At 37.1% G+C, this 22,433-nt stretch overlaps 1 protein-coding gene across 4 annotated transcripts in view; it reads left to right on the top strand.

Moving 5' to 3' along the window:
* SLC7A2 (solute carrier family 7 member 2) overlaps positions 1 to 22,433 on the top strand; it is a 67,576-nt gene that overhangs the window by 32,771 nt on the left and 12,372 nt on the right. The window contains exons 1-7 of one of the 4 annotated variants that reach the window (XM_072763620.1): positions 4,583 to 4,652; positions 10,562 to 10,952; positions 11,425 to 11,580; positions 15,091 to 15,256; positions 16,412 to 16,545; positions 17,568 to 17,790; positions 20,079 to 20,215. In XM_072763620.1, coding sequence (XP_072619721.1) covers positions 10,577 to 10,952; positions 11,425 to 11,580; positions 15,091 to 15,256; positions 16,412 to 16,545; positions 17,568 to 17,790; positions 20,079 to 20,215 — 1,192 coding nt within the window. In that variant the 5' untranslated portion in view covers positions 4,583 to 4,652; positions 10,562 to 10,576. Of the gene's footprint in view, positions 1 to 4,582; positions 4,653 to 10,561; positions 10,953 to 11,424; positions 11,581 to 15,090; positions 15,257 to 16,411; positions 16,546 to 17,567; positions 17,791 to 19,686; positions 19,827 to 20,078; positions 20,216 to 22,433 lie in introns of those variants that run through there. The other 3 variants (XM_072763618.1, XM_072763617.1, XM_072763619.1) reach the window with 3 other exon arrangements.

Below are 22,433 nucleotides of genomic sequence, written 5' to 3' on the forward strand. Positions count from 1 at the left end.
TTGTTTGCAGTAATGGCATATTAATAAGTAGAATATATGCGACAAAAAATGTCAGACCTTGGTGTTAAGGACCTCATTATTTCAAGTTATTTTAGTTTTAATTTTTTTTCTTAATTTTCACCTTCTAAACTTAAATCTTAGAGGCTCTGAATCGTGATGATGAAGAACTGGCACTGTTTTAATTACTTTCTCTGAGCACAGAATAGAAATGTTTTATTCAGATTTATTTGAAGCCAACATGAACTTCCAAACCGCTGTCAGCCAATAGCAGTTTTTCAGCAATCTGCCAACATGTCATTGCTAATGATAAAAAAATCTCCGGTGACACATTGTTTCTGTATTTTAAGAAGTATCACATCAGAGCATGCTTTGCAAAATTGAAAATATCATTTCAAAAATGACAATTTTTCAAGAAGGTGACTTTCCAGCCAAACCATAAACCATGACTGCACAGCATAGTATCTGTCTAAATTTTGTGAACTTGAACTAAAAATGAATCTGAATTCTGCTTGAATTCCTTTTCTGCCACAGTTTGTTGAAAGGAATTTTGCTTAGCATTAAAACAAAAGTGGTTGAATTCTAACAACTAATTAAATTAGTTAGCTTTCAAGGGAGGGTGCAGGGTGGTGACTTGAGAGGGATACTTTGGCTGTGTTTGGAAAGAGAATGATTAGAGGAAATCAGAGTGTTCTGAAGTATTTCTTCAGACAATAAGAGCTTTCATGTATTTTTAACACACCTCCTAGTCCATGAACATACTTCTAGATTCTTTAATCTGAAATTCAGCTACTAATTTAGAAATAAGTAAAAAATCTTCCTCAGCAATGGCTCTCAGCAGGAGCCTGCGTTTGTCCAGTTCATCTGGATTTTTTGACATCCTTGAGCTGGCTCTAATTTGTGTGAACAGTGGCCTAAAATCAGAATTAAAGAAATAGTATATATTCCTGTTTTTAAACAGGAATACTAATACGTCACTCTCTTAACAAAGATGAGCAGCTTAGGCACCTGTTAGCACAGCAGATAGCATTAGAGAATTCAGTAGCATTTCTAAATTGTGGCAAGATTGGAGCAACAGCAGTCAATGATTTAGAGATTTATAGTTTAGTTATCTAGAAATCTCATTTATTTAGAATACCTTGTTCCACAAAGTCACCATACCACATATTACCGAGTCTGTTTTCTGAGTATGCAAAAAGCTAGACATGGAAGTTTTAACTATATTCTAGAAGCATATACTTAAAGTTACTCTGCATTTATCTTTTCATGTTTAGAATGGTAGTACAAGTTTTTGGTGATCAAAACAAAACAATAAATTATCCATGTACAGTTTTCCTGAAGTTATTCTGACATTATTTTTTCATTCCCATTTATTGTCATCTATAAACTACAATTGCCCCCAACATGGTGATCGGGGCACCAACCTTGATCATAGTCAAAAGTCTAGGTGTAACCTTTGACTCCCCCAAAACTTTACTACTAATAGCTTAATGCTGACCAGAAGCCTTATAATATAATACTTATATATAGTTAACACATATTTTGTATTTTGTATCTATTATATCAGTATTCTTACATGAAAGTAAGCTAAAGAAAGGAAAATGTTATGAAGAAAATCATAAGGGAGAGAAAATACATCTATAGTGGTGTACTGTATTCAAAAAAATGTGTGCATAAGTGGACCTGTGTAGTTCAAACCTGTGTTGTTCAAGGGTCACTGTATACACCACATGAAGTTAGAATTTTAGGAGTTCTCCAAATGACAGTACAGCAATCTACCACCTACACCTATGAACTTGTGTGTCCCTGTACCACCTTGTCCTCCTTCTTGACTCTTAGGGTAAAGATGCATTTCTCCTTGTACTGACTGTTCATCTCCGCTCTGGATCTTAGTCTCCCACATCTCAAGGACCTTCTTGATCCACCCCCCCCCCACCCCCCCGCCCTTATATGTTATCTCTGTCTCTCTCTTCTAGCATTTTCCCTTCAGGGTCTAAACACAGTAAATACCTTCTTTATACAAAGTCTCCCTTCGACTCCATGGGCCCCTCATGTCATATGCTTGAAGAAAACCACATAAACTTGTCTTTGTTTCCCCACCTTTCCTCATTTCTCAGCCCAAGGCACCTGACTTACACTCCCCACAAAGCTGCGGAAATTTCTCAAGGTCACCAAAGACTTCTTTGTCTAAATCCTAAGATCATATTTCATTCCTTCTTTTCAAGCACTGTCTGACCTTGTTGACCACTCTTTCCTTCCTCGAAGGCTCATTCCCCTTTGGGTCAGAACTTCTGGTTCTTTCTACCACTCTTGTCTCTTCTCAGCCCCTCTGTGGGTTCTTCTTTGTCGTTTTCTTCCCATTCCTTAAATGTGTGGATCTTTGGTGTTTTGTTCCCTTCCCTTCTCATGTACAATCTCTCACTGGGTGATACTGTCCCTTTAATTATCCTCTCTGTGCTGATAATTCTCCTATCTCCTGCCTTCTGCTCTAGAGCTTTCTTGACCATGTGACAGTCCCCTACAGATCTAAAAATCAGGGGGGGGTCAGAAAGAACCTTCCTCTCTCATTCCTTAAGTGAAGGACACACAAACCATCTAGAAGCCATGGGCCCAAATACCATAGTCACCAACTTCTCTCTCCTTCACCTCCCAAACAGCTCAGAGATCCATCCACTTCACTCCACCCCACTGCCTTCACCCTAGGGTCACAGTCCTTTGTGCCTTGATCATTGCAGGAACGTGATTTCCTTTCTTCCTAACTCCAGTCTTAATTTTTCCCATCCTTTCCCTATAATATAGTCAAAACGATAAACAGTTTTCAAGTTGTGTATCTGGCTTAAAGTCCTTCAGTGATTCCCCACTGCTTTCAGGATAAAGTCCAAACTCCTTGTGTGGCCTAGGGATCCCTCTGCTTACTCTGTTTACCTGTAGCTTCTCCTCATGCCCCTAAGCTCTATAGCATATTGAACCACCTTCTGTTCCTTTGGCCTTGCCGTTCCCTCCACCCAAAACACTCATAATCCCGACTGCTCCCTTCCCTACCTCCTTCTGCCACTACATTTGGCGACTGCATTCAGATGGCCAAATTCAGCTCATCCTTCTCTGACTCAGGAAACTTAACCTTCTACAATGTGATAAAATACCTCCTGTGCTTCCTTTGCTAGCCCTCCTTTCATTAAGTGAACAATTGGTTTAAATTCATTGATGACAACAATGTTTTGAACATCTTGAGTAAGTACTGTAGAACCCTTGTTTGCTATTGCTAGGACCTTGACCAGGTGTAGGGTGCTCTTTGATCAATAGTGGACAGTGGAGAAATAGTGTTCTCGGGAGCCCAGGTTGGAAGTATATAAGTCCAAGAAGAAAAAATTTTGTTCTGCCTTGTAAAAGGCTGTGTTTAAGAGAGAGGGTATGTATGTCTGTAGGTAAGTAGAAAAGACAGGACTAATGTATGTTAAACTCAACTGAGTACCTTACTGGAAAAATATGTGAATAAATCAAGTTATCCCATCAGGATACCTGCTCTTGGAAAGAAGAGGGATTATCAGGAAATTCACCAGAAATGGGAGGAAGTAGTGAAAGACTTGAAGGGTTGAAATGAAGTGGAACCCAAGAGAGTAGGATGTGCTGATACCACCTTAATTTTCTTTAGTAGCTTCTGCTTTCAAGGAACAGAGACCACTCAAAATAGCTTAGGTGAACAGTGAGTTTGTTGAGATGACTCAGGGGACTCTGCACACCCAACATCAGGAAGGACGACAAGGCCTCAGGGAAGGGAGAAGTGGACCCATGCATTCCCCTCCTTGTCTCACCGCTGGGGTGGCAGGTCTCTCTCTGCTCCCCTGAATCACTGCTTTTGCTCTCAGCCACTTGGTTTCCACATGGTGTCAGCCTGGCTCCCAGTCTGCATGACTTCGGCCTGAGCACTGGACCATCGACCCTTTCAGTTGTATTATTCAGATTTTCAAGAATACTGAATGAGCGTACTCAGCCTTTAGATATGTAACCCTGAGTCAGGGGCCTATCTCTGGTCTGGTCACCTGTGGCTTGGGAGTGGCAGGAGAGTGCTGTGGGATCTTCTTTCTTCCTTAAAGGAGGTGTGGGTAGGTGGGTAATGACAGCTCCCTGGCAAGATGGCAGGAGTTCGTGGCTGTGAATAAAAGCTTCAGAGTCACACAAGCAGGGTTCATCTCTCATTCCACCTGCTAACTAATTTTGCCCAGCCTTTTTCTGTCTCTGTTTCCTCCTCTATGCTGTGAGATTCACAACAGTCCTGATCTTGTATGGATACTGTGAAGATTCTTGAAGGAGTAAGCTAGAAGGACATGGCATATGGAAAATACTGAATGAATGCTCATCAGTTTCATCAGGATAGCTCTTAGAGAGTTGGGGTGGATGTGCAATCACTTTGGGAAGGTCCTCTCCTGATGTTGGAAATGGTACATATAAGATGACAGGGCCTAGCAGAGGACACTTCCTTCCATAGCTGCCAGGGGAGAGGGAACAGGTGGTAACCTCTGGCATTCAGAGTGATTTATTAGCCAGAGATTGCTAAAACCTAACGGGAACGGGCGTCCGCCTGGTACCAAAGTGTGCCACCAAGATCCTTGACTGTGGAAGTGGGTGCTGACTGGGCAGATACTCCGGTTACCAAGGTGCTGAGGGCTCTGGCTTCTTTTCATTTTTTTTTTTTTTTTTACTTTCCCTCTTTTCCAACCCTAAAAACTGATGCTAGAAGACTTATTTTTTTTAAAAGATTTTATTCATTTATTTGAGAGAGAGAAAGAGAGAGAGAGAATGGAGAGAGAGAGAGAGAGAGAATGAGTGGGGGATGGGAGGGGCAGAGGGAGAGGGAGAACCAGACCCTCTCACTGAGCAGGGATTCCTCACGGGGGGGGGGGGGGGGGGGGGGCTCGATCCCAGGACCCTGAGATCCTGACCTGAGCAGAAGGCAGATAATTAATCAGTTGAGCCACCCAGGCGCTCCTAGAAAGCATAATGTTTTTTAATTGCTCTGCATCTATCTAAATGAGACAGCTAGATCTGCCTTATTCCTGTATTTTTGCCTTTACTAAATAAAGCTAAATGGGTTCAGATTGTAAAGTACCTTTGCAAACTCTACCAGCTTTTCGTTTGTTGGATGTCCTTAGGAAAGATGGTTATCTCTCTCTGGATTTTGTATCAGAAAGTTTGAAATAGTTTAACTTCCTTATAGTACTGATTTGATATAAAAGGGAAGCAAATTTAAATGCCATTGCTACATTGATTATTGGCCCGAATTGGGTCATTAACTTTTACTTATTTCTACATTTGTGTTCACCTATATGAGAAAACTTTGGAGGAAGATATTGTTCAGAAAATTTGATTTGGGGAAAAGGTAAGCTTTGGACCAAATATAAATGTATATGAAAAAGTATTTTGGTTTTCAAAAAAAAAGGAAAGGTTTTAGGCTTGAATGCAAAGGTTTGTTGTTGTTTGTTTTTGTTTTTTACTAATGAAAGTGAGCAGTTAACCATTTTGTACTATCCCTTAACCTGAATTATATTTTTGATATATTTTTTTGAGAAAGTAATCTCTTACACTTAAGTAAAAAGAATGAAAGTCAATAATTTCATGGTATTATGTCCATATCCCTCCTCTCCTTTTCACTAAATTATTTAACCTACAACATAATTTGAAAATATGTTTTTGAACTTTAAATTTGTAGAAATGTGACTGACACTGGGTTTGGAGCTTGCAACCCCAAAGCTCTAGTTCAAAGGAGAGAAAACACATTGTGGCAGAGATGCCAGTTCTCTATGGTTTAATTCCTTTTCCCCTATCTGTCCAGAAACAGAAAGTGCAGATTGTCTCACCATGAAACTAGCAACTCAAATGAAGCAGGAAGAATTGGTGAGGATTCTGAGCAGATAATTTGTTGAGAATTTGTTGGACAACCCGCCCCCCTGTCTGGCTGCAGCTGCTTTTTCCTATAAGATTTATTGTCAGGGCCTGTGATACTGATACAGAGGATTAAGTGTGAGATTTCACTTTACTTAGGGGAGGAGAGGAAAGATTCGTTTCTGTGAGACTAAATACTACATCAAACTTTTGAACCCAAGTGAAAATCCAGGATCAACTTTTGACTGTATTTAGCAGATTCTAAAAGATTTCTGTGATTAGTTGAAAGAAAGTCTGCTCTGTGGCATTGTCATATCATCACGGCTAGGAATTTATTTGACCTAAAATTTTATACTGTCAAATTTGTAACCTGGGTTGAAGAAGTTTGAGGTGGAGGTGATTCCAAGTTTCTAAGGAAGTAGTTTAGCTTCCTGGCAAGAATTAATAGGGCTCCAGTAGGGAATTAGGTGTCTTGAAACAATCATACTTAGGGTTAGGGGTGAGGGAGGGCCTGGGGGAGAGCTCACTGTATCATTGAGCTCAGTAAATTCATTCAGAGATTTTTCTGCGACAGAGTATATTGTAGATCCCTTCTAACCCTCTCTTGGTCAATAGCATTTTCAGATCTAAGCTTTCTTTCAAAAAGTCTCTTCCAAAACCTAGATAATTATCCATTACTATACATTTCTGTAGAAAATACTAGTCCTCGGTCACAATAGCAGTAGCTCACAGTGGATATGATGGTGTGGATCATTGCTCTTGGAAAAACTGTGCCCTCCAGACCAATAGAATTACTTTTAGAGGGCAGCCCGGGTGGCTCAGCGATTTGGCGCCGCCTTCAACCCAGGGCATGATCCTGGAGACCCGGGATCGAGTCCCACTTTGGGCTCCCTGCATGGAGCCTGCTTCTCCCAATGCTCGTGTCTCTGCATCTCTCTGTGTCTGTCATGGATAAATAAATAAAATCTTTTAAAAAAATTACTTTGAGAATTCCTGCATATTTTCTCTGTATAGTTATTTGTTGATGAGACAACCCAGCAAAGCTCAAAGACAGTAGATACAGACCTAAATCAAAGGATAAGGATGAGTAAGAGTTTTTTTCAGCCATGAAAATAACTTGAAGAAGTGTGATAAGGTTATCATAACCATCTCGCAAAAGGAGCATATCTTTTATAAGCGTTTTAAAGGAAAAGTTATTAAAAATATGTAAATAATCAAATTCTACCACTGATAGTAGGCCCAGGTATCTTTTTTCCCCTCATTGCCCTGTTGCCATTCTACTTTCGTCATCAGTCTCCACAAAAAACGTTATTTTACAAAAGCAGAGGGTTCTTTTTTATTTATTAACGAAACACTGCGTGATCTACCTGCCAGGATTTAACATATGTTTGTTTAATAATGATTCATTAAATTGGCCCAGCATGTTTTTACGTTACTTTAATTCCATCCCATTATATTTCTGCAAAATTGGTTTTGTGTCATAGCTTTTGCAATCAGTATTTTATCAGATAGGTGTGCGTAGCTGAGACTGTTTGTGAGGGACATTGTGTAACCTGTTCGTTCTGAGATTTTCTGACGTATGCGTTTCTGTTACTCAAAGCAAATGAATGCTTGACAAATGGCAGCTCTGTCGTATTTCCCCAGGGCAACGTAGAAAAACTAATGTAAAATACTTGCCATTTTTAATACACAAGAGGCAGTAGCTGTCAGATATCATTAGATTAAAGCTATAAATTTCTGTAAACCATTTGGCTTCCTATGTAATCTGGAGCAAATTAAATTCATTTTTCTATTGACAAGGATGAGGGTCACTCATGTATTCATTTTGGGTAAATGTTCACTATTTTTAGCATTTCAGAGAGGTTTGTAATAATGGTTGGCTTATTCCCTTTCATTTTTAAGGTGGATTTTGTGTGGGTTTTTTGTTGTTTTTGTCTGTTTTTAGAAATTTCACAAACAGCATTATGGCCATATTACCAGAAAAAAATTAAGAAAATAAAATAAAAGCTCCTTCACAATCCTTCCACTCACCTTTCTTCTTAGTTTTCCTTGCTTCCTTCTAGGTCCTTTCTCGTTAAATACGCAATCGTTGGAGAATTTGCATCTTTTAGTCATAAAAACTGGGGTTGATGAAGTACTGTATCAAGAGCATTTTATTTAGTTAAACGATGAACAGGTATGACTCATTTTGCCCATCACTTGTTTCCTAAAGTTGTAGAAGACATGTCCCATTTTCACATGATTTCTTATTTTAAAGATTTTATTTATTTATTCATGAGAGACACCGAGAGAGAGGTAGAGAGACAGGCAGAGGGAGAACCAGGCTCCTCTCAGGGAGCCCAATGCGGGACTCGATCCCCAGACCAGGATCACACCCTGAGCTGAAGACAGATGCTCAACCACTGAGCCACCCAGGCATCCCCCATCTTCACATGATCTTAAATCATTGCTAAAATTCAGTGGTTCTTCATTTCTGAGCACTTTTCAGCAACTTTCAGTTGGCAGTGATCCCTATTCCTTGACCTCTGCACACCTCTGTATAAAAAGACTTGAATGTTCTGGAAGGTCAGCATTTACTGAACACCCCCATGTTCCCTCTCCCCATCTCAGTTGGCTTTATATAACTTCACCTTTTTCCCTTCCTGATTCTTTTTTAAGCAGTTCACTTTATTCCTTATCTTTTAGTTATGTTATCTGAGAAATAGCCCTTTAAGGCCTAGATAGGTGTAGAAATCGATACACATTTGATTTAGAAAAGTATTAGGTTTTCTGTTTGGAAACTAGAATATTGGCAAAATTGGAGATGCCTCGTGTATTTGCAAATTATTCAACAAGCATTTGTGAAGTGTGAGCCTTGGCACTCTGTTAGGTGGTATGGACAACACCAATGTGTAAAACTTTATTTTTACTATCAAGGAATGTTTCACTCATTTTCATATTTCTGTAGGATGTTTCTCTGCGTTCCTTGAGCTAGCTGCTTTCAAAGTCAAGGATTTGCACTTACATTGATATGTAAATAATGTTCAGGGAGTTTGCTTTATCTATGAGGTTTAATGGAAACTGGGTTATTCATCAGAAGTGTCTGTGTCTCTTATCAGCATCAAATCACTTAGATTTAACATAGAAAATTCATCTTATTTATTATTTTTAAATAAAATAATTTTAATAATGGTTGTCTTTTATAGTATGAAGGATGAGGAATGTTCAAGGATTTATTTTATAGGATAAAAAGCTCTAAGTTCTTCAGAGAAGATGCAAAGCTGTGATCTCATAAGTTTATGTTGTTGATAATGAGTATAATGAGACCAAAGGAGACAGCGTTCCGTCTCTATACATCACTGTGCTCCAAAAGTGGAGTACTTCTGTACTTCTGAAAGTTAAATACATTTTATTTTATTTTATTTTATTTTATTTTATTTTATTTTATTTTATTTTTTTGTTTTAGATTTTTTGTTTATTCATAAATATATTTCATTTTATTTACTGATAAGCTTCATATACTATTATATTCCTATTTCTGTTATTTCCCTGTCTGCTGAGCTATATGTCTCAAGGCCCTGTAGGGTCTTAAAAAAATTTTATAGGTCTTTTGCACATAAGGTGTACATGTCTGTTGGAGAGCATTTAAAAATATATATTAGCAATATAATATATATTCTATGAAATACATGAAAGTAAAAATTAGCCCCCATCCAAAGATATCACGGTTAATATTTTGGTATTTTTTACTTCAGACTTTTTATTGTAACACATACATATTTTTTCCTTATTAGGATCCATACTTTATTTTATAACCTGATAATGTTTTTTAGTGTTAGATTGTTGGGGCCTTTGTGGTTTGGGGAGTAAGTCTCTCTGTCTACCTTATTCATTCTATTTAAAAAAAACACATCATATTTGGCATGGGCTTGGGGATTATTTATCTATTTAGAAATCTCAAGTAAATGTAAATAAGCATATGTGTTTTACTACAAATTCTTACTCAAAGCATCGTTGGATAGCAGTTTTGTTTAGAAAAATCCAAGTATGTTTTTGGGGGAGTTTTTTTTATTCTAAAAGATTCAAATGGCTTCATATTAAAATGAAACAGACTGAAATGAAAAAAGACCTATTTGATAAAGCTGTAAAATACATAATGATGGTGTTTTTTAACCTGCTTTAGACAATAGCTAGACTGCAAGCCTCATAAAGCTGGAGACCATAAATATGTAGCACGTCATTCTAGACATACTGCTTAGCACAATCCCTGGCATATAATAAGGCATAAAAAATAGAAGTCGAATGAATGATTGACAAAAAGAAAGATGAGGCAATTCATCCCCTTGTTTGTAGGGAGGACAAATGATCCATGTCCTGGAAGAGATTTCTATCAACAAATCTTTAAAAATTGTAGCAATAACAATGGCAAATCTTTTTAATCACCCAAAGCTTCCATTCCTTTGTTCCCCAAATAAGCCATTTGTTGCAGTTCCTTTTAAAAGGCCATGTATGGGTGAACTCTAAGAAATTCACAGCTTTGACTTTTTCCGTCCTCCTTCTGATTGCTCTAGGCTGCATTTCTAGTAACGAGTAAAACAAAACCAAGAACAAAACGGTGCCATAATTGTATTAAGAAGCTGGGCCAACAATACGTGGGGATGATGATTCCTGATCTCCTTCTAACCTTCTCCCTTCTCTTCCTCAGGCCATCCTCTTCAGAATGATTCCCTGCAGAGCTGCGCTATCTTTTGCCCGATGTCTGATCCGGAGAAAAATCGTCACTATGGACAGTCTAGAAGATTCCAAATTATGCCGCTGCTTATCCACGATGGACCTCATTGCCCTGGGGGTCGGAAGCACTCTTGGTGCTGGGGTTTATGTCCTTGCTGGAGAGGTGGCCAAAGCAGATTCTGGCCCCAGTATTGTGGTGTCCTTCCTCATTGCTGCCCTTGCTTCCGTGATGGCAGGCCTTTGCTATGCTGAATTTGGAGCTCGAGTTCCCAAAACTGGGTCTGCATATTTGTACACTTATGTCACTGTTGGAGAGCTGTGGGCATTCATCACTGGCTGGAATCTCATTTTATCTTATGTGATAGGTATGTTGCAAAAACAAAAACAAAAAAGATCAATCTAGTTGTATGGAATGGTAGAACTAGCACTTCTGAAGCAGAGATCCTTGTAGGTCTGCATTAGTGACTACGTGATCATGACTGAATTACGTGACCACCCTAGGTCCCATTTATCTCACCTCTAAAATGTTTCCTACTTTCAAAATTCAGTGATTCTGCTTCCTCTCTGAATACACTTTTTAGTGGGTTTGAAGCTTGCTTCTTAAAAACACCCCATAGTTCTTAAATGCAAATAAAGTTAGCTGATTTCAGTTATGGACTTGAACATTCAGTTACTAATGTATAATTGTAAAATTATCAAGACAATTTTATATGTGATTAAAATTTTCAGTTCTGTCCAAACTAACCCATGTTCATCCCAGAATAGATAGCAAAGGATGTTCTGTTCATCTTCTCCCAGTGACCCGTTCATTCTCTAAATGTTCTGTGTTTTGGGAAGGTACATCAAGTGTTGCAAGAGCATGGAGTGGCACCTTTGATGAACTTCTTAGCAAACAAATTGGTCAGTTTTTCAGGACATACTTCAAAATGAATTATACCGGCCTTGCAGAGTATCCTGACTTTTTTGCTGTGTGCCTTATATTACTTCTAGCAGGTAAGAAAACCAATTACATTCCTCCCTGAGATGAGCCAGATTAATTATCACAGGAAAATCAGTAACTACTGGATTTGGGGCCTGAGTTCTCAAAACACGTGGCATATTTATATGTTTAGGGAACTGTTGGGTGTCCGTGGGCCTCGCCACCAGCTGGAATCACATTTTATATTATATGATAGACATATTTTAAAAATAAATCTATATTGTGTGGAATGGTCGAAATAGCACTTCTAAGTAAATGGTAGTTGGAATGCACTAAAGAGTAAGATAAGGCACATCATTATAATACCAGTTGGAGATTTACAGGAATGACTCTGAAGTTTCAGTAAGAAAGAATGTATAATTTTTGTCATTATTTTATCTTGTTAGCTACAACTGAGGGTATTTGCAAGCATACCATTTCTGGAAGACTTTCTGTCTATTCATGCCTTTGTCTATGTAATGTAGGTATTTAGCTGAAAAGGAGGCATATTCAAACCACCTATCATTTTTGAATGTAGACATTATGTAGATAAACTTGATGCTAGTATTTTCCCATTTTTTCTAGCCATGTAGTCTAGTGGTTTAGAAAGACGCAGGAATTAGAACAATCAGGTTTTCAGTACTATTTTGCCACTCACTATCTTTGGAACATTGAGTGGTATAATCTTTCTGTGACTCAGTTTCCTCATCCATAAAATGGAGATATGAGTGTCTATCTTGTTTAGACTTCTTGCTCATTATATAGTAAGAAGCTGGCAGACAGTTGTATTTTGTAGGCATAGTTAATCCCTACTGCCACCTTATATTTGTTTTAATTATTTAAACATTTTCTATTTGGATTGCTATCCTCACTGGCACTCCTGCTTAAATCAATCAAAGTTTCACTCAGAATAAAATCTGTACTCTTACTTCTTACCTGATATCCCCTGGATAGCCCGCCCCTTGTTTTCCTATCTAACCTTCTCTCCAGCTACTTTCTCCTTTGCTTACTACAAAAATGTGACAGAAATATCTTTCTACAATGAACTTTTTACTAGTACAATTATATGATTTTAAAAATAGCTTTACCCTTAAAAGAGTTAGTCATTCGTTAAATATTTTATGTAGGGTTAGGAACATCAACAAAATTTATAGCTCTCACATGCTTGGCATTTTATCTGTAAAATCAAGAAAGATTACAACAATTGTTTTCAACAGGTGATAGATTTCATTTGTTTTGGTTTCTAAACAGCTTAGCTAACACTAAGTTACTTACATCATATTTTATTTAGGGATGGTTTCAATGATCTTAACATATTCAGCTTTAATCTCAAAGCGATGAGAAGCATGTAGCTGTGACACATAATTACGAAAGTCCATGGCAGGACTCGAGCCTTGGCCTGCATCATTGCCCTGTGTCATTGACCAGTGTGCTTTTACTTTAAATATAGGCTAAGCTCACATGATACCTTTGTCCCTAGGATCTCCAAAAATCAGAACCTCTGATTATAAATTTTAATTTATATTGTAATACCAACTGTCTTGTCAGCTAAAGCTTTTGCTTTGTTAAAGACCCAGGAAAGTGCATGCAGTATTTCCAGGAGATATTCATTGGCATATAATCTATTGGCAGAAAGTAGGGATCCCAGAATAGAGAGTGCACGTGGGGTATTGGGAAATTCTCATAAAACATGTGAATGGCTTTGTTATTTTCCAAGTGGATAGTGGTACAGTGTATAGTGTGTATTTCCAAAGTGTGTAGGTGTATAGTGGTTTCTAGTGTGACGGAGCCAGTAAGTATACTGTTCATGTACTACCTTTTCTCCTATTTTTACTTCCATTATTGTGAAATTCTGGGAATTTTACTGATAGAGGAATGAAATTCAGCTTTCCTCATCTCTACTTGAGTAATTTTGCTTATTTGATCCTGGGTGGTATAGATTTGTGGAAGAAGCAAATAGATGTGGACATAATCCCTGAGTATCACTGTCTTCTCCCCAGTAGTAACAAGTATCTTTGGTCCATAATTCATATCCTATATAAAATGTATTAAAGATAAAATGTGATGAGAGTGCCTGGGTGGCTCAGTCAAGCATCCGAGTCTTGATTTTGGCTCAGGTTATGATCTCAGGGTCATAAGATTGATCCCCGCATTGAGCTCCATGCTAGATGTGGAACCTGCTTAAGATCTCTCTCCCTCTCCCTCTCTGCCCCTACTCCCCACTTGCACATGCTCTTTCTCTTTGTTCTCTCTCTCTTCTAAAAAAAAAAAATACATGCACACACATATATATGATAAATACAGTCATGAAAGTACTAGAAAGAAACAAAGGTAAATGTTTTGTGGTTAATATTGGGAAAAATCTTTCTAAAGGTAGAAAACTAAAGAGGAAAAATTTATGTTCTAAATCTATCTATATATATAAATAAATGTGTGTGTGTGTGTGTGTGTGTATATATATATATATATATATATATGATAGTTGGATGGATAGATAGATAGATAGATAGATAGGATCAACCCCAAGAGAAAAAGTAAATGATTAACTGGGAAAAAAAATATGCAATATATGACAGAGTTTATAGCATTATTATATAAATAAATCTTATAAATTAATATAAATAGAATAACCTAATAGAAAAAAATGGGCAGCTTCAATTGGGCCAAACTTTCTGGAGAATATTTCTGACAATGTGAACCAAAAGCCTTATATGAAAGGACATACCCTTGATATGCTATTACCTTATAGAACATTATTATAAAGCAATAAATAGAAAGTGTACAAAGATATTTATAAAAGGATGATGCTGTCAGTACTATTTATAGATGTAAGAAACTGAGAGTTACCAGACAGTCTCTAATAAGGGATTATAGTGTCTTCATATTGTAGAAGAGGTTGTTAAACATGAAGTTATCTATTTGTCAATATGAAAATGTGTGTGTGTGTGTGTGGGCACACCCGAAATTCTTGAGAAGAAATTATACTTGGTCTTTATTCCTTTTGTATTTTTTCTGTGTTTTCAAATTACTTGAATAGAAAATTGATTACTTTTGCAATCAGAATATAAAATAAAGCTATTAAAATGGGAATCAATTAAAAACATATTTTTTTCTGGTGAGGCCGTTGAATTATCTTATGTATTCTGTAAACATGATGAAGCCAACATACAATTGAGCTTTTATTTTCAGAATTTTGCAGCCACTAACTCTGAGGTGGCTTTTTTAGAACAGTATTTCATTAAAATTTAGTCCTTTACCTCTACCTACCCATTGGTAATAAGAGCCAAAGTTACTAGATTTTTTTATCTTGGAGTGTAATATCTCTGGGCTATGAGCACCATCTCCCTTCTGCAATCCAGTTGGTTGTATTCAGATCTTGTTACGGTTAGGTGAGTCAAACTCGCAAGAGAAAGGGATAAATGCAAGTTAAATACATGGATGCTGGTAAAATAATATCCTAAAGACTGTAAATGCCTCAAAATGCTACTGCTTTTGCTAAAACTTAAGTAAAAAAAAAAATTAAAAGCCCCTTTCTTTTTCCATAGGTCTTTTATCTTTTGGAGTAAAAGAATCGGCTTGGGTGAATAAAATCTTCACAGCTATTAATATCCTGGTCCTTCTCTTTGTTATGGTTGCTGGGTTTGTGAAAGGAAATGTGGCAAACTGGAAGATTAGTGAAGAGTTTCTCAAAAATATATCAGCGAGTGCCAGGTATAATATTTGGGTTCTTCCCTCTAACTGAATGGTTTTGGTTTTGGTTTTGGTTTGGTTTGGTTTGGTTTGTTTTAATTGCCTGCTTTTGTCTTACATTTTCCTCTACAACAGAGGTTCTCAATTTTCTTTTGCTTTGGAGACATTTCTGAGGGTCTGGTCTATTCCAAGACTCTTCTTACAGTCTCGCCCCCCAAACATAAATGTGTAGGTGCACTCACTGTTGAGCAGCTATTTGAAGCCATGCAGTGGCCAGTTCTCAGCTTCAAGCTCTGCAGGAGAAGAGCTAAGTGAGATCCTAACTATTGGAAGGATGCCTCTTCCCCCCTCTTTCCACCTTTACAAAACAGTAGATCCTTTTGAGTCATGCATCCCTTAGTTCCTCCTTTGAAAGTACCATTTGGCTTTATTGCAGTCTTTTAGCCTCTTAGTAATTTTCAGGCCTTGAGTTTTGAAAAGTGTCATTGGTTACATAAGCAGAATTGCTCACGTATTTTGCTCTAAACCTGATAGTCTCAAAACTTAAATTAGTAATAATTACTTACAAAAGGTTTCATCTGAACATTTATGTTAATATTCTGATACGTAAATAAAATAAGGTTACAGAAATATCTCTTACATGAAGTATAACTACATGTTTTTCTTTACATATGTTGTTTTAAGCCATTCTTTTGAGGCAAAAAATTAGAGTCCCCTGGTTTTATGCCATTTTTAACATGGTATAAAATACTCAACTTCAATATTAATCAAGCCAAGAGAATTTGATTTCACCTTTTCAAATGTCTTACTAGTAAAATTTTTAAATGTGCAGTCTGCCCAACTGTCCATGAGAAGAGGAGGTTTTATGTCTTTGTTTCAGAGCACGGCCCATATATGGTATCTCTGCTATCACAGTGTTGCCTGGCTCTGAGTTTTAGCCAGAGTGGATCTGGGCCTTGAGCTTATGCTATTGATCAGGCTCCAGTTAAGTGTTGGCAACCCAAGAGGGTGCCATTGTTGGGAACACCACTAAAACCCCTAGGACAGGGTGAGAAAAATCAGGATTTACTTTTAATTTTATATATGTGGGCTTCAAAGAGCTGGTGAACACAATAGCCTTCCAAGAAACAGTTTTCTATGAAAATGACTTTCCACTGTGCTTGTTCTCTTCCTTAGAGATCTGCCTTCTGAAAATGGAACAAGTATCTATGGGGCTGGTGGCTTTATGCCTTATGGCTTTGCAGGAACTTTGGCTGGGGCTGCTACCTGCTTTTATGCCTTTGTGGGATTTGACTGCATTGCAACAACTGGTAAGGGCAGAATCTTGATTCCACGTAGAAGGAAAGGTGTTCCTTATTCTACAGGAGTACCCATGGGTGGCAGCAGAGGGTTAAGGAAAGAGTGGGATTTGGGGTAATAAGGGTTGGTTCCAGACTCAGCTGTGACACGTACGGCATATGATAAGAAGAAATTTAGTGAAATGCTCTGAGCCTTGGTTTCCATTAGTTGGTAATGCCAAAGTTGGGAGGCCTCTCATGTTATGAAGGTTACTTAAGATTACGATACACATAAAAAATTCTTTGCAAGCTGTCAAATATTTTATAAATACTAGTCATGATCACTGTCCTTAACCTTCAATTTGAAAGTAACCTCTAGTACTATCTCAATGAGTACCAAATGATGATCATGCTCTTAAATTGTCTCTTCTTTAGTAGGACAAAACATATTGTGGTAATTCGTTTTTCTTTATCTTAATGCAACAAAATAATCATGCCAGAATTAGTCTAAGTGCTTCTTCTGGTTCATATTACTGTATGGCTTTGCAATTGGCCATTTTGGGGCACTTAAATGCCAAATCTTACTAGAAAGATTCAAAGTACTATTTTCGTGTTGAAACCAGAGTTTAATATAAATTGATGCACTGGCTAGAAAAAATTTATCTTCATATTTATGGAAGCCTTCCCATTTAAGGGCCCACAGAATGCCATGACAGTCATTTAATTTCTGTGGGTAAATCATTTTCCAAATAGATTAAGACTACCATTCTATCACGAAATATTTAATAACACCAGTATATCATTTTCTTTCTTGAAACAGGAAACTGACCTGCACAATTTCTTGCTTTCTCTTCTTGCCTCTGGGAATTGGAATTTTGTGTAATAACATAGTATTCTATGCTATTACACAAAAGAAAAATTTCATGTAGAATACATGGAGCAACCTAAGAAAACAGAAGGAACAAAAGCAGAGTGAAATGACTGTGCATGAGAAGAACCCATGTATCTATTAATATTTCATTAAGCATGCAAATCTTTTGTTTATATCTCCCTAGGTGAAGAAGTCCGGAATCCTCAGAAAGCTATTCCTATTGGAATCGTGACTTCTTTGCTTGTTTGCTTTATGGCCTACTTTGGGGTCTCTGCAGCTTTAACACTTATGATGCCATATTACCTCCTGGATGAGAAAAGCCCACTTCCAGTAGCATTTGAATATGTTGGATGGGGTCCTGCCAAATACGTTGTTGCTGCTGGCTCCCTCTGTGCTTTGTCAACGAGGTACATCACCTTGCCTTTGACTCAGGGACTGTTGGCAATACTGCAAAGTAGTCAGTGTTCAAAGAATTGCTTTTATGAGTTTAAAAAATAATCTTGATAATAAGGAATATATTATGCAACTATGTCTTCCCTGAATAGTTTGATCAGAATTGCCATATAAAAATCTTAAGTGATAAAACCTTTTTCACCCATCAGTTAAAAGTCAGTTTTTCAAGATAATGATGGTCCCAAGCTTCAGGAGAAATGTAAATGGCTTTGATATACCTGTAAACATACACATACATGTATGTCATGCATATTCATATATGAATGCAGTATAAAACTGTAGGATGCTTATATTAGCATGTTTCTCTGCTGCCTGTGGTATTATAGTGCTACAGACAAGCAAGACCTTATGTGCAGACCCCACATTTTCTGCCGTCTTTTAAAATAATATCGTGTCTATATGACTGGGAGCTGTATGCTATGACATTGTCAGTATAATGTGCTTTTTATTGTGAAACACTGAGCTTTTTTCTCTTAGTACTCATCAGAATGAATTTGGTCTAGAAATAGAAATTACAAGTCTGAAATCAATGGTGGAAGTTCATATAATATATGTGGACAGCAAAGAGGAGTTGAATCTCAAGTACTCAGATTTGCAGCAGCTACTTGTTTTAGTACTTGAGAATTCATTTCTCAGGTTCCCTGAGCTACTCACATTTCAAATTAACACATGATCATAAGATATTTCATCCTAGTTCATATCATGGTATACTGTAGGACATTCTTACAAAGAGAAAATTCATCTATTTGCCTGATTACTATTTTCTTAAAGTGAAAATAAGTTTTTGAAAGTCAAAAATTGGAAAAAGAAATCTTTTTATAGAATTCATCAGCCTAGCTTTTATTCTGTCTGAAAATCTTGTTTATTTTCCATTCAAGATAATATTAAGCAGCAGTTAGAAATTTACCCCCCTTGGTTTCTCAGCCAAGTGCTAGTGTTGAGGTTTGTTCTGAATAATTTCAAGCACTTTCAAAAATCTGAACTATGAAGACATCATGCCATCATGGTCTTAAGAAGATAGATGGACAAAGATTTATCCATGGCCAAGTACAGCCGAGCTTTATCAAAAGATAAAGAAAATGAATTTTTAAAATAAGATATTTTACATATTTTCTCTTAAATGGTTATTTTTTTATAACTAAGTCATGTATGGAATGGTGCAGCCAGTAAACACACAAGAAATTCGAAGCATCTAAAGCATAGAGCGTTTTCTTAATCTTCACTGCTCCTGACTTACAATCGTGGCTACTTCTATGTACTAAATTTACAGTGAGTTTTTTTTTTCTGTTTTTTGGGGTTTTTTGCCCCTTTTCTCTTGATTATCTTATGCTGCTGGCTATTATTACTAATTTGATGAAACATCAGGTTAAATGAGGAAAAATAATGGTAAAGTAAATATAAGGAGTTCATAACCATCGAATAAAGGAAGGGACTATACTGTGGAATCAAATTACATAATCTCTTCTTTAATTTCATATCAGTTTAGGAATTTTAATTTCTGAGTTATTGCCACTAAAGATGCCTTAATGGTATAATCGGTTTTGGTTTTCCTAAATCTTAATTACCTAGTCTTAATTCAGTAATAATTGGGGGCATGCACAAATTACTTGCAATATTGTTCTCAGTCTGGAAAGTGTGCTGGGCAAATGTCTGCAGCAGAATAATAAGTAGCACAATGGTAAATATTGGCAAATATTTTTAAATGCCCAATCATAACACGTGTTGAAAATAACAAGACTTTGTAATCAAAGCTGTGATGCTGAGTTTTATACAAGTACTTAATTTCTGTTCTGAGATGTAATCTTGCATGAATGTGTTTGCCATACTGCATGTGTTTGCTTTTTATTCAGTCTTCTTGGATCCATTTTTCCAATGCCTCGTGTAATCTATGCTATGGCGGAGGATGGGTTGCTTTTCAAATGTCTAGCTCAAATCAATTCCAAAACGAAGACACCAATAATTGCTACTTTATCATCGGGTGCGGTGGCAGGTGAGAGAGAGTCGACTTTTATTAAGAAAAGGGGGATCTGTTTTTTTTTAACAAGGATTCTGAAGAGCAATGCAAAGTTAGGCAGTTTTCTGTGTTTATTTATATAAATAACTTTTTTGTGAATGTTTTCATATTTTCAAGTTTTGGGGGATAGGTTCTGCATTTTAGTGTGTCCCACCTTTACCTGTATATACCTGTCTAGAATAATACTTGCAATAACTCACATGTGGATTATGAATTTTTCTGTTCTAGTCTTCTTGGCTCTATGTTTCCTTTACCCCGAATTCTATTTGCCATGGCCCGGGATGGTTTACTGTTTAGATTTCTTGGCAGAGTGAGTAAGAGGCAGTCACCTGTTGCTGCCACGTTGACGGCAGGGGTCATTTCTGGTAAGCTTTACAAACATAGGATTCTTCAACATTGGCCTTGAACGTTTTATGCGCATGCATGGACTTATAAAGAGGGTCTGCTTGCTGTGCATGTAAGTTAAGAAAAAAACAATCACTGATAAATTGTGAGCATTGAGATCTGGAAATTGTGGTGGTGGTGGTCTGCTGAAATTTATTCTTAACTGACCCTTTGGGATTTTTTACTGTTTCATTATTTTAACCTTTTAGGTTTCTAACAAATGTGCAGAGAGTTGTAATGGTTCTTCACTGTATTTTTACTCATTTGTAATTAAGTATAAGAAATGAGAGAGTAATTGATACTTGGCTGTGGTAATCACTGCCTTTGGCGTGGGGTTATCTGCACTTCCCGGACCACCACAGTTCTCTAAGACCTACTAACAACTATTTCCTCTTACACCCTATTAGGAATCTGTTTTTACTTTCAACGGTTTTGATACTTAACTCATGTTAAAAAAAAAAAAACCCAGATGCCTACCTTTGGGGATGTCATAACATCTTTGTAAAATGCTGTTGGCCAGATTCTTATTCCATGTAGAAGTCTTCAAAGAGATTCTGCAGACTGAGAGAGTAGCCTTAAAGGTCCTGTTACAGAAAGTGAGAGAGAGACTTCCTCAAGCTTTATAAAGCTATGTTGGTAGTGGAAATCCCAACCAAAACTGGTAACTTGGTTGAGACTCTGAATTTTGGGGATATTACACAATGCTAATTCTTAATTGTGTAGGAAATGGTATTTTTTTCAGAGTCGGAAAGTAATGACCTAAACAACTTCACTTTGTAAATGTTTTCTTTTTTTTAAAGGTTTTACTTATTTATTCACGAGAGACACAGAGAGAGAGGCAGAGACATAGGCAGAGGAAGAAGCAGGCTCCCTGCGGGGAGCCTGATGTAGGACTTGATCCCAGGACCCTGGCATCACAATCTGAGCCAAAGGCACATGCTCAACCACTGAGCCACCCAGGTGGCCCTGTACATATTTTCTAATACACCTGGCACTATAGTGGACATGAATTGGAAGGTCAAGTCCCCTATTATCTTAGTGCTTAGATTTCTACCCTCATGAAATGAGAGTTGCACTAGATGATCTAAAGCCCATTTTATTATTAAACAGTGGATTATGCTATTAAAAAGAGTATAAATCTTGATAAAGGATCACACATTTTATTTATTCCATAAAAACATTTACTTTTTTTCCACTGAAATTTTGCTCGGCAATCCTCTATTTTGTATTCCCAGCTTTAAAAAAAAATTATCCTTCTTTCTTTAGGAAGAATTTAATGTAGCAGCATAATATATTATATTATATTATATTGACATTAATAATTAAAAGAAGATAATTGTAGCAGAAGTTTTTTGTTGTTGTTGTTTTTAAGCATTAAGTACACTATTTTTGTTATTTCTACTCCTCAAAGCCTTACTTAGATTGTTTTTACCTTAGATCAGAGAGCTTGTCTGGATAATTCATCATTTTCTTCTGCCTTGGCTGTTTATTTTGCTACTTACGATTCTCACAAAACATATTGAAATTCTAATAATCTAATGTATAAGTACACTCGCAACAGAAGGTTTTCAAAGTAAGGCATGAGGTGTATTTAAAGAAACCATGTGATGTTGTAGAAGGAGCACGGGGAAGTAGGGTACAAGTAGAATTTCCAAAGAACTCTACTGCTACCTCATAGTTGTAACCATGCGAAGTTAGCCTGCCTATAAAATGAGGATCATAATCTTGTCAGGTCAAGCCATGTGAAATGGCTGGGCTTGGGGTGAAACACAGTCATATTCTGGCCACTGCATTTGGTTGAACTTGTATAATAACCCCTGTCTCATAGAACTGTTGGATCAAAGAAAAATTGAGATCATAGAGATATAAAGCTTGCTAAGAGATATCTGGAACACCATGTGAATGGAATGTGGTGATTCTACTTAGGATGATAGGGGACAGCTATGTGGTCAAGTCAAGTTACCACGATTTGATGTTTCAATGGAGAAACAGTTGCTAAGTGCAAGTTTCCCTGTTCAACTGGAGAGTATATTTTGCCTCACAACATTACTGAGACTTGAGTGTAAGACATAGATTCATCTCTCATATCTAGTCAGTCTGCTCAGACTGGGGGTTTTAACCAGCAAGTGGAATTTCGCCTACATCAGAAACATAATTTAGTTGGAAATTATTTTGTATATGGCACAACTCAAAATGCGG

Source organism: Vulpes vulpes, chromosome 7 (assembly GCF_048418805.1).
Source record: "Vulpes vulpes isolate BD-2025 chromosome 7, VulVul3, whole genome shotgun sequence".
Lineage (NCBI taxonomy): Eukaryota > Metazoa > Chordata > Mammalia > Carnivora > Canidae > Vulpes > Vulpes vulpes.